Consider the following 12,317-nt stretch of genomic DNA (forward strand, 5'->3'; position numbering starts at 1 on the left):
ACCCCACATGACTCCTCCACTCAGCTCTCAGATGGAACATCAACAGAAACCTGCTCTTCCTGTGACCTTGCCCATCCTAGAGGACTTTGGGCTTCCTCATACATGTCCCAGCTCTCATCAGACCACCAGTGTAAATATTAGCTCTTTTATGCAGGGTGAACTTTGCCCTGGGTTCATTTTTTTAATTTAATGGGTGGTATTTCCCCTCCAGTCCCAGTGGTATGCATTCATAGTTGCATGTGAAATTCCCTTTTAATAGGCAGCCATTGGGTTGAGGTAGTAGAATGCTCTCTCCTCCCTAACCATGACTTGCTACTGTAAGAGGAAAGAGACTGCCCATGTAACAGATTGTCCCCTCTCAGGTTTCCCAGCGCATGATTGTTGGAAGCCTGGTAATCTCACCTGCTGCTCCTTAAACAATAATTATTCTTGGAAAGGCCAGGACTATCTAGCCTTTGAAATGTATCAGTCATGTCTTGTAAAGATGAAGAAAGCCTCTCTCATTTAATTTCCCCTCAATTTAAATGCAGATTATCTGCTTGTACCCTGCCAGGTTTCTGGTGTAAAAGAGTGGAATTTGCGTTAATGTGGTCAAGACTGACGTAAGAGATTATTAGGGGATTTTATATTCAATGTGAATCTAGACAGAAATGCTTTCATTTTTATTTGCATTCATACCAATTGTGCAAGTTCTCCCACTTAAAAAGATGAGAGAGGCCTGTAATTTTCATCATAGGTACACTTCAACTATGACAGACAAAATGAGAAAAAATAATCCAGAAAATCACATTGTAGGATTTTTTATTTATTTGCAAATTATGGTGGAAAATAAGTATTTGGTCAGTAACAAAAGTTTATCTCAATACTTTGTTATATACCCTTTGTTGGCAATGACAGAGGTCAAACGTTTTCTGTAAGTCTTCAAGGTTTTCACACACTGTTGCTGGTATTTTGGCCCATTCCTCCATGCAGATCTCCTCTAGAGCAGTGATGTTTTGGGGCTGTTGCTGGGCAACACAGACTTTCAACTCCCTCCCAAGATTTTCTATGGGGTTGAGATCTGGAGACTGGCTAGGCCACTCCAGGACCTTGAAATGCTTCTTACGAAGCCACTCCTTCGTTGCCCGGGCGGTGTGTTTGGGATCATTGTCATGCTGAAAGACCCAGCCACGTTTCATCTTCAATGCCCTTGCTGATGGAAGGTTTTCACTCAAAATCTCACGATACATGGCCCCATTCATTCTTTCCTTTACACGGATCAGTCGTCCTGGTCCCTTTGCAGAAAAACAGCCCCAAAGCATGATGTTTCCACCCCCATGCTTCACAGTAGGTATGGTGTTCTTTGGATGCAACTCAGCATTCTTTGTCCTCCAAACACGACGAGTTGAGTTTTTTCCAAAAAGTTATATTTTGGTTTCATCTGACCATATGACATTCTCCCAATCTTCTTCTGGATCATCCAAATGCTCTCTAGCAAACCTCAGACGGGCCTGGACATGTACTGGCTTAAGCAGGGGGACACGTCTGGCACTGCAGGATTTGAGTCCTTGGCGGCATAGTGTGTTACTGATGGTAGGCTTTGTTACTTTGGTCCCAGCTCTCTGCAGGTCATTCACTTTGTCCCCCCGTGTGGTTCTGGGATTTTTGCTCACCGTTCTTTTGATCATTTTGACCCCACGGGGTGAGATCTTGCGTGGAGCCCCAGATCGAGGGAGATTATCAGTGGTATGTCTTCCATTTCCTAATAATTGCTCCCACAGTTGATTTCTTCAAACCAAGCTGCTTACCTATTGCAGATTCAGTCTTCCCAGCCTGGTGCAGGTCTACAATTTTGTTTCTGGTGTCCTTTGACAGCTCTTTGGTCTTAGCCATAGTGTAGTTTGGAGTGTGACTGTTTGAGGTTGTGGACAGGTGTCTTTTATACTGATAACAAGTTCAAACAGGTGCCATTAATACAGGTAACGAGTGGAGGACAGAGGAGCCTCTTAAAGAAGAAGTTACAGGTCTGTGAGAGCCATAAATCTTGCTTGTTTGTTATTGACCAAATACTTATTTTCCACCATAATTTGCAAATAAATTCATTAAAAATTCTACAATGTGATTTTCTGGATTTTTTTTCTCAGTTTATCTGTCATAGTTGAAGTGTACCTATGATGAAAATTACAGGCCTCTCTCATCTTTTTAAGTGGGAGAACTTGCACAATTGGTGGCTGACTAAATACTTTTTTGCCCCACTGTATTTCAGATGACTCATTTACGCAGTGGCAGCTCCCTTTCATTTAGCACTGAATTGATGTGTTTGTAAAGAGATCATCAGTCATTATGTTGTGCTTTGTTAACACCAGAGAATCCTTTGGATTTCATTTTAGCAGTCTCCCTGGGACGTTGAGCGTTTCTATCCCTGGGACTTTCAGCGTTTTCTTCCCTGGGACTTTCAACGTTTCTATCCCTGGGACTAAGCAGAGATAAGCTGCTTATCTTGAATAAAGTCATACTGCATGATCAGAATTCGGAGCACATGCCCCATGTGACTGCAGGCAAGCTCTGGCATTTACACACTCAGTAGATGGGCCCACTGTATATAATTGACCTATTTGGAAAGATAAAGGATGTGAAATATGCCTCTAACCAGCCCTTGGGCAATCATATCCCACCCCTCCATTTGGAGTTTAAATATTAGACGATGGAATTGCCAGGCTTTTCCCGAAGCTAGCAGCTGGCCAAACAGAGGAGTATAGATAGATCTATTCAGATTGACATTTATTTTTACGCCCATGCTCGCCAGAAGAACCGGCTGAAATAGATTTACTGCCGATTTTCACCACACTTCAATGCTAAGTGACACAAGGCCCATGCTGGCTAGAGGTCACAATGCATGCAACCGCAAAAAGTCTCACCAAAGAAGAAAAAAACTGAGTGTAGAAAATCTATTTGGATAGCCATCTATGCAGTCTTTATTGCGCCCATTTTTTTTATTTGACTGCTACGATGAATAATTCCCCCAGGGTTTCTGGGCTGCTGAGCGATGCTGCAGTCCCTTTATTGTGGTTTTTAATGAGGCATTACATTCAGACCTCACAGTGAGCAATTTCACTTTAGCCCCCTTTTTTACCTGCTATCACTTGGCCCAGAGGGACGTGGACACTCCAGCAGCAGCCCTCTGACGCACTCTTTGGCTGCATCAAAGTCACCTCCCCTCTAAAATGATTTGTCGTCATCTAGTAGAGGTGGACCATCATTGTTGAACTGTCCTCATCGATTTGAGAGTTTACAGTTCATCTGTCTTGATTGACCGTGAGTGGTTATCACTCTGTTTGCCACCACATGAGTCAACTGTTGACATTGTGGTGTCCTTATCTTACTCTCTGGCAAGCTGTGTCATTACACAAACTGAAGCTCAATAGCAACTCAAAAGGATGCAGATACCACTACAGTGGGGGACAGACAGGGATAGACCGGAAGACTCCCTGACTCGGGATGCTTCAGCTTCAGCTTAGGGAATATGTTGCACTCTGTTCTATCAATGCCAGTTCTGACCTAATCATCCTTACATCTTTAATGGCTCTCTAGTCCTCTGTAGGTGCAGTCTTACTGCAAGGGATGAGTTTAGGAGGCCAATGTTATTTGATAGTGCTTGTTTAGAATTGCAGAGTATATACTGAAATGTAAAAAGACTCCCACAAGTACGCTGTGTTTTTACAAACTGACCATCGCTGGATATCTAAGTTGGCAGTGATTTATTGTAAAATATACTCATATACATATTATTTCCAAAATTAAACTACGCAAAAAGATGGTCCCCTGTGTATTTGCATCCTTACAGCCCCAGACACAATAATGTTTCTGCATGTTGTCTTCATTGATCATTTTGGTGAGGAGAGATGTCTTGAAGCAGTCCTGCACAGGTGCTGAACTCTTTAGGTTCTCTAGCTTGTTGGTTTTGTCTAGAAATACAACCCAGTCTCCCTTTTTAAGCCGTAGCTGTAAAAATGAATGAGAAGTAAGCCTCCATTTGGGTGGGTTGCCTTGTCTGTCTCCAGACTCCTGTCAGAAGTCCTCAGAAAAAACCCTGGTGGTGTTGTGGTAGGCAGTGTAGACAGAGGGGGAGACACAGGTATCCCCTCACCAATCACAGCTGAGAGAGAGAGGCCGAGACCAGCAGTCCCCTCAATCAGGGGATAACATGACAAATCTCTGCTTTGATGGATGTCGTCTGTGAGAAGCTCGCAAACCTGCCAACTGGCCTCAGAACTTGTTCCACACCAGCATTCCTCAAGTCTTCATGTGCAGGAAAACCACATCTCTAGGAGAGAAAAAAAAATGGCAAGCACCCATCAGTCCCGCTCCCTACAGGGAAATCATTTGTCCTGCAAATTGTTTGAAACACACCCCAGTGTTTTGATGATGCCAAGAATCCCCTCCGTGCTCCTTGGGGTTGGTGAAGTTAGTGAGTTCAGGGGGAACTTTACAAGAACAGTAGCCCATCGTAACCTTCTGTACAGTAAGTCGGCATTTTATTCATGGGTCTGGTAAAAAGACAACCTTGATTGTAAAAATGTTTCCACATTTCTAATATGTTCTGTATGTTTTCACTGTTGTTTTTCTTCTACTTGAGCCCAACTGAAGCTTGGCCAGCCAGTTTAAGTGAGTTGTGGTTTTGTATATTAGGAATGATACAACAGAAACTTTACACCTGTGGTAGAGGAGAAAGGACAGTTGGTGGATGATATGCTGAAGGCCTATACGGCCCATAGCAGTAAACCTGATAACCACCTAATCTCAGAAGATTTTCAATGTTTTTTTTGCGTTACTGTGCCTCTTTTTAAAGTAGAGCAGTTTATTCGACCTCAACGTTTTATTTATCAAAATATATTTTGATAAGTAGCTTGTGTCGAGATCGACTAAGGCGACCTTGCACAGCACACAATCTTTTTCAAACAACTTCAAATGAATTGATGTAATCCTCCTCTGTGTTTCTCAGTGTTTCTCAGTTGAGCTAATTGATATGTTGGAGATGGTTAGGGTAAGAGCTGAACTTGTTGCTAAAGTCAATGGGCCAAATAGGAGCATGTGGAAGAGCTTAACACATATCTCCCAGTATTTACTGCAAGTGTTCCCGTCACATAAAAAATCGGGGGAAAGAAAGCCGCTAGGTTTTATTGCTGGGGAAATAAGCGTAAAGGTTTCTTTGTATTTGTTGACGGTAACCCTGGGAAGAGTCTTTCTAGGCCCTGGGTGGCACATAATCTGGTTTGTTGGTGACCCGTAAAATATCTCTCACAGACAACTTAGATTAGGCAAGCTCATGATTTCAGGATGGCAAGTTAGGCCAAAGTGCACATTTACCCCATAGTATGTCCTCTCACTCCCTCTGAACTCCAATGAAACCAAACTATGTCAACAAGACACGAGAAGATACAGAAAATACAGGTTGTCCATTCTGCATGGAGATAAATAGACTCTCCAATGTCTTTCCTGTTGTCTGAGGGTTGGTTTTGCCATGTTCCCTCCAATAAAAGGGGAGAATTACTGACACTTTTTAGTCTGCTTTCCAAGCAGGGCTGTGATGTAACCGGGGGGCTGGAATATGTTTCTCCTTTGTTCAAACACTTTGCATCAGGCAGGCGTTAGAGCATGGCAGACACTGCAGATTAGATCACCGCAGGGCATTTGGAAAGAGAGACAGGAGAGAAAGACAACTGAGGACTATTGTGAAATACACCCTCTAGTCCCTCTCTCTCTCTCTTTCAATTCCATTCTCACCCTCTCGCTCTTTTTTTTTTGTATTTGAATCTTTCTGGCAGTGAGCCTCTCCCTCTTTCTCCCCTACCATAAACTCCTTTTCCCCTACCCTCTTTCTGTCCTCTCTTGAGATTCTTCTGAGTCTGCATCTCTTGTAAACTCTTCCTAATATATTAATTTTGGTATAAAATGCATGTCGGGCCACGATCAACAACACATCCCACAACAATGCTTCCATTCTACAGTTGCCAATGGGAGAAGACGGGTTCATCCACTTAGTTTTGCTCCTACATAAAACCAACCTTATCCTAGCTAATCCACATAGATACAGTCAGTCGCAAGCATACCGAATAGTCTATATATAGGCTGATAATTATTTTATAACGGGAGGAATGTACTGTATGAGCTGTAGGTGTTTGGTTTCTGCCCCCAGGGGGCCATAAAGGAATGTCAAATACTGGAATTACAGCCAATAAAACTGCATCACAGAAATCCGTAAACAGTTAATAACAGAAAATTACAAATAAATATATAACCAGCCATGCATACTGTAGCCTGTGGGCCATGCTTGCATTTGACAGTGAGAGGCTTTGGTTTACAACTCCCGGTCTTGTAGCAAAGAAACCCAAGTATTGGTTTGTTGTGACAGTCTACCTCACCATGACTGTATTGGTACATGAAAGACTGCAGAAGTTAAACAACACTCACCCAGTAAGTTGGAGGTGGAGATAGAGGTGGTGGTGGTGGGGGGGGGGGGGGGGGTGAATGTGGGGATGAAAGCAGGCACATGAGAAGCCGTACTGCTGTTGTTCAGCCCCTGATGCCCCCCCCCCCCCCAACACCCTGCGACCACCCTCCACCCCATAGGATCAAACAAAAGATGAAACTCAGCCAGATTCCTTGAAGTCCCATTGTTTGATAGTCTGTGAGTGTGCATTAGGGAGAGGGAGGAGTGAAAGGGTCCCATTGTTTGATAGTCTGTGAGTGTGCATTAGGGAGAGGGAGGAGTGAAAGGGTCCCATTGTTTGATAGTCTGTGAGTGTGCATTAGGGAGAGGGAGGAGTGAAAGGGTTCCATTGTTTGATAGTCTGTGAGTGTACATTAGGGAGAGGGAGGAGTGAAAGGGTCCCATTGTTTGATAGTCTGTGAGTGTGCATTAGGGAGAGGGAGGAGTGAAAGGGTCCCATTGTTTGATAGTCTGTGAGTGTACATTAGGGAGAGGGAGGAGTGAAAGGGTCCCATTGTTTGATAGTCTGTGAGTGTGCATTAGGGAGAGGGAGGAGTGAAAGGGTCCCATTGTTTGATAGTCTGTGAGTGTGCATTAGGGAGAGGGAGGAGTGAAAGGGTCCCATTGTTTGATAGTCTGTGAGTGTGCATTAGGGAGAGGGAGGAGTGAAAGGGTCCCATTGTTTGATAGTCTGTGAGTGTGCATTAGGGAGAGGGAGGAGTGAAAGGGTCCCATTGTTTGATAGTCTGTGAGTGTGCATTAGGGAGAGGGAGGAGTGAAAGGGTCCCATTGTTTGATAGTCTGTGAGTGTGCATTAGGGAGAGGGAGGAGTGAAAGGGTCCCATTGTTTGATAGTCTGTGAGTGTGCATTAGGGAGAGGGAGGAGTGAAAGGGTCCCATTGTTTGATAGTCTGTGAGTGTACATTAGGGAGAGGGAGGAGTGAAAGGGTCCCATTGTTTGATAGTCTGTGAGTGTGCATTAGGGAGAGGGAGGAGTGAAAGGGTCCCATTGTTTGATAGTCTGTGAGTGTACATTAGGGAGAGGGATGAGTGAAAGGGTCCCATTGTTTGATAGTCTGTGAGTGTACATTAGGGAGAGGGAGGAGTGAAAGGGTCCCATTGTTTGATAGTCTGTGAGTGTGCATTAGGGAGAGGGAGGAATGAAAGGGTCCCATTGTTTGATAGTCTGTGAGTGTACATTAGGGAGAGGGATGAGTGAAAGGGTCCCATTGTTTGATAGTCTGTGAGTGTACATTAGGGAGAGGGAGGAGTGAAAGGGTCCCATTGTTTGATAGTCTGTGAGTGTGCATTAGGGAGAGGGAGGAATGAAAGGGGAGGAGAGGAAAGGGAGGAGTTTACTCACAGTGATTGACACTGGCATTTGTCAACACAATATCCTCTTTTTCTTTTCTTCCTTACACAATCTCTGTTGTCTGTTGTGAACGTGATGAGGGGCTACATGACACACATGGTTGTTGTGGTGGCAGGCAGAGCCAGGTCTAATTAGCACAGAGAGAGTGAGTAGAGGCCCTGTTGAGATGGACTCACATGAGATGAGATGATCACAAAAGGGGTCAACAGTCAAGGTCAAGCTCACAGCCACGGGTGGCCTTGAGTGACAACTTTATTGTATGTGTGCGGGTGTGTGTCTGGGTGTGGAGGACGAGTCTGTCACAAGTGTGTTTATTTTATGTTAGATGTATGTACAGTACTTATTGCAGTAGGTTGAGGGAGGCTTCTATCAAGCTGTTCAAATGACATTTTAATTACATACATTTTTTATGGAAATGGGGACTTGGCTATGCCTCAGCTAATGATAAGCTATTTCTCGGCCAGTACATTGTTGTCTCCCTGTAGGCATATGAAGATTGTTCAGTGCTCTGAAAAGTCTGAACGTCTCCGATGTTTTGTCTCTTTATCCTCCCCCTTTATAAACCATTTAGATATGGCGCACAACACCACCCATATTGTTGTGCTCTTTTCTCTCCTGTCAAAATTAAATTTATTTTTGTCCTTTGTCCTCTGTTACCATGACCCAGACCTGTCTGAGGGATTTTAGTTTGGCAGCTGACAACTTGATACGGTTATGCTGTGAAGAAAAAACCTCTACTACTGCTGTCTCCCTCAGCAGCCCTGCCCCAGATTACCAGATTTCTCTTCCTCCCGTGTAAACAAGTCACATTTCATTTGGACTGGGGGACATTTAGCAGAGTGGTTAGGAGTAGAGAGGCTTTGCAGGGCTGCTTTTGGAGGGTTTTGTTCTACTTCAACTCTTACGTTCTCCTCACCCTCCTCTCCTTGCCCACTCACCCCCAATTCTGCTCTCCACACTCCCTTGCCAACCACACCCTGCTGTCCTTTCACTCTGTCTGTCATGTTTGATTGGGCCTTGTCAGGGGGACTACAGGGTGGTCTGGTTGTTTTGGACCAGCTCCGGACCCCCTCCTCTCTCCCCTCCCTCTTCCAGTGTTGAGGATGTGTCTGGGTTTCCTCACCCGTCTCACTGGGAGAGATTAGGTTAGGTTCATTCTCTGGGTTTCTGGCCGGTGCTCTTGTCTCATGTCCCTCTCTCTTAGTGGGAGGACATGAGACGACTGACGCCATGATTTAAGTCCCGTAGCCCCGCCCCCATAATCTTTGCCTTGGGAGCAACAAAAGAAACTGCCCTTTTTCAGGACCCTGTCTTTCAAAGATAATTAGTAAAAATCCAAATACCTTCACAAATAACTTTCCATGCATGTTCAATGAACAATAAACAATTCATGAACATGCCCCTGTGGAACGGTCGTTAAGACACTAACAGCTTACAGACGGTAGGCAATTAAGGTCACAGTTATGAAAACTTAGAATACTAAAGAGGCCCTTCTACTGACTCTGAAATACACCAAAAGATAGATGCCCAGGGTCCCTGCCCAGGGTCCCTGCTCATCTGCGTGAATGTGCCTTAGGCATGCTGCAAGGAGGCATGAGGACTGTAGATGTGGCCAGGGCAATAAATTGCAATGTCTGTACAGTGAAATGCCTAAGACAGCACTACAGGGAGACAGGACGGACAGCTGATCATCCTCACAGTTGCAGAACACGTGTAACAACACCTGCGCTGGGACAGGTACATCCGAACATCACACCTGCAGGACAGGTACAGGATGGCAACAACAACTGCCCGGGTTACACCAGGAACACACAATCCCTCCATCAGTGCTCAGACTGTCCACAATAGGCTGAGAGAGGCTGGACTGAGGGCTTGTAGGCCTGTTGTAAGGCAGGTCCTCACCGGAAGTAGCCTAGTGGTTAGAGCGTTGGACTAGTAACTGAAAGGTTGCAAGATTGAATCCCCGAGCTGACAAGGTAAAAAAATATGTTGTTCTGCCCACTGTTCCTAGGCCGTCATTGAAAATAAGAATTTGTTCTTAACTGACTTGCCTAGTTAAATAAAGGTTAAAAAAATAAACATCACCGGCAACAACGTCACCTATGGGCACAAACCCACCGTCGCTGGACCAGACAGGACTGGCAAAAAGTGCACTTCACTGACGAGTCGCGGTTTTGTCTCACCAGGGGTGATGGTCGGATTTGCGTTTATCGTCGAAAGAATGAGCGTTACACCGAGGCCTGTAATCTGGAGCGGGATCAATTTGGAGGTGGAGGGTCCGCCATGGTCTGGGGCGGTGTGTCACAGCATCAACGGACTGAGCTTGTTGTCATTGCAGGCAATCTACATACATTACAGGGAAGACATCCTCCTCCCTCATTTGGTACCCTTCCTGCAAGCTCATCCTGACATGACCCTCCAGCATGACAATGCCACCAGCCGTTCTGCTCGTTCTGTGCGTGATTTCCTGCAAGGCACTGCAGTACTTAATGCAGCTAGTGGCCACACCAGATACTGCCTGTTACTTTTGATTTTGAACCCCCCCCCCCCTTTGTTCAGGGACACGTTTCTGTTAGTCATATGTCTGTGGAACTTGTTCAGTTTGTCTCAGTTGTTGAATCTTGTTATGTTCATACAAATATTTACACATGTTAATTTTGCTGAAAATAAACACAGTTGACAGTGACAGGAGAGGTTTCTTTTTGTGCTGAGTTTAATTGTTCATGTATTATTTCAAGGATGTGAACACAGTGGATAATGTGCATAGATTAAATTGTTCTTTACAGTGTTTGACAGATTTTTTTTCTTCTCCCTTACAGAATCCATCCTGGTAGCCAGCAGTTTGTCCGGAAGCCCAAGTACTACCACACACAAACCACACACACACAGACACATGTCCAGCATCAGCCTGACAGACCCATTCCCCTGACAGTGGGACACAACCCCATCCACGGTGAGTAGCCCACCTCGTTTACCCTATCCTGTTCCTGTATTAACTTAACCTAAGCTCCATAAGAACTGGAAAAGAGCGCCACCATGTGGTGGTTTCCGAAAGAGGTGCTGTTTTAGATTATAGGTACAACTGTCCCGGGGGTCTTGTTCAGAGGACAGAAATACAATCCACACTTTATTACCACACATCAAACAGGAAGAGGAATACAATCAGTGAACGTGATATTGGTTTTCTGTAGGACAGAAGGAACAGGGAATATATATTACAACAGCGTGGCAGCAGTGTTGGATACACAGTAGTAATAGCAGTGATACAATATATACAAATCGGCAATGGCATAGCAATGGGATAGCACATGATAGTAATGGCTATAGTAGTGTTAGCGGTGCTCGCATGGTAATATTATTGTCTGGTAATAAATATACAGTAATACACAGGGGCTAGTAAGCTAACATGCTACAGAGCAGTAATGCAGGCGAACAGGCTACAAAAGACAAATGGTATCATGCTGTAGTATGGGCTAGAATAGCATAGGCAGTATAAAATGGGATGCAATTAGTGACTAGCATAGTATACAATATGTACAGTCGTGGCTAAAAGTTTTGAGAATGTCCCAAATATCAATTTTCACAAAGTCTGCTGCCTCAGTTTGTATGATGGCAATTTGCATATACTCCAGAATGTTATGAAGAGTGATCAGATGAATTGCAATTAATTGCAAAGTCCCTCTTTGCCATGCAAATGAACTGAATCCCCCAAAAAACATTTCCACTGCATTTCAGCCCTGCTACAAAAGGACCAGCTGACATCATGTCAGTGATTCTCTCGTTAACACAGGTGTCAGTGTTGACGAGGACAAGGCTGGAGATCACTCTGTCATGCTGATTGAGTTCGAATAACAGACTAGAAGCTTCCAAAGGAGGGTGGTGCTTGGAATCATTGTTCTTCCTCTGTCAAGTATGGTTACCTGCAAGGAAACACGTGCTGTCATCATTGCTTTGCGCAAAAAGGGCTTCACAGGCAAGGATATTGTTGCCAGTAAGATTGCACCTAAATCAACTATTTATCGGATCATCAAGAACTTCAAGCAGAGAGGTTCAAGTGTTGTGAAGAAGGCTTCAGGGCGCCCAAGAAAGTCCACCAAGCTCCAGGACCGTCTCCTAAAGTTGATTCAGCTGTGGGATCGGGGCACCAACAGAACAGCGCTTGCTCAGGAATGGCAGCAGGCAGGTGTGAGTGCGTCTGCACGCACAGTGAGGCGAAGACTTTTGGAGGATGGCCTGGTGTCAAGAAGTGCAGCAAAGAAGCCACGTCTCTCAAGGAAAAACATCAGGGATAGACTGATATTCTGCAAAAGGTGCAGGGATTGGACTGCTGAGGACTTATTTTCTCTGATGAATCCCCTTTCCGATATTTTGGGGGATCCAGAAAAAAGCTTGTCCGGAAAAGACTAGGTGAGCGCTACCAGTCCTGTGTCATGCCAACAGTAAAGCATTCTGAGACCATTCATGTGTGGGGTTGCT

The 12,317-nt window shown here is 44.7% G+C and overlaps 1 protein-coding gene across 5 annotated transcripts in view; it reads left to right on the top strand.

Annotated features, from left to right (window-relative positions):
- Positions 1-12,317, top strand: part of LOC110502431 (latent-transforming growth factor beta-binding protein 1) — a 144,047-nt gene that overhangs the window by 24,403 nt on the left and 107,327 nt on the right. For all 5 annotated transcript variants that reach the window (XM_036959792.1, XM_036959791.1, XM_036959796.1 and 2 more), the window contains exon 4: positions 10,661-10,794. In XM_036959792.1, coding sequence (XP_036815687.1) covers positions 10,661-10,794 — 134 coding nt within the window. The remainder of the gene's footprint in view (positions 1-10,660; positions 10,795-12,317) is intronic.

Source organism: Oncorhynchus mykiss, chromosome 23 (genome assembly GCF_013265735.2).
Source record: "Oncorhynchus mykiss isolate Arlee chromosome 23, USDA_OmykA_1.1, whole genome shotgun sequence".
Lineage (NCBI taxonomy): Eukaryota > Metazoa > Chordata > Actinopteri > Salmoniformes > Salmonidae > Oncorhynchus > Oncorhynchus mykiss.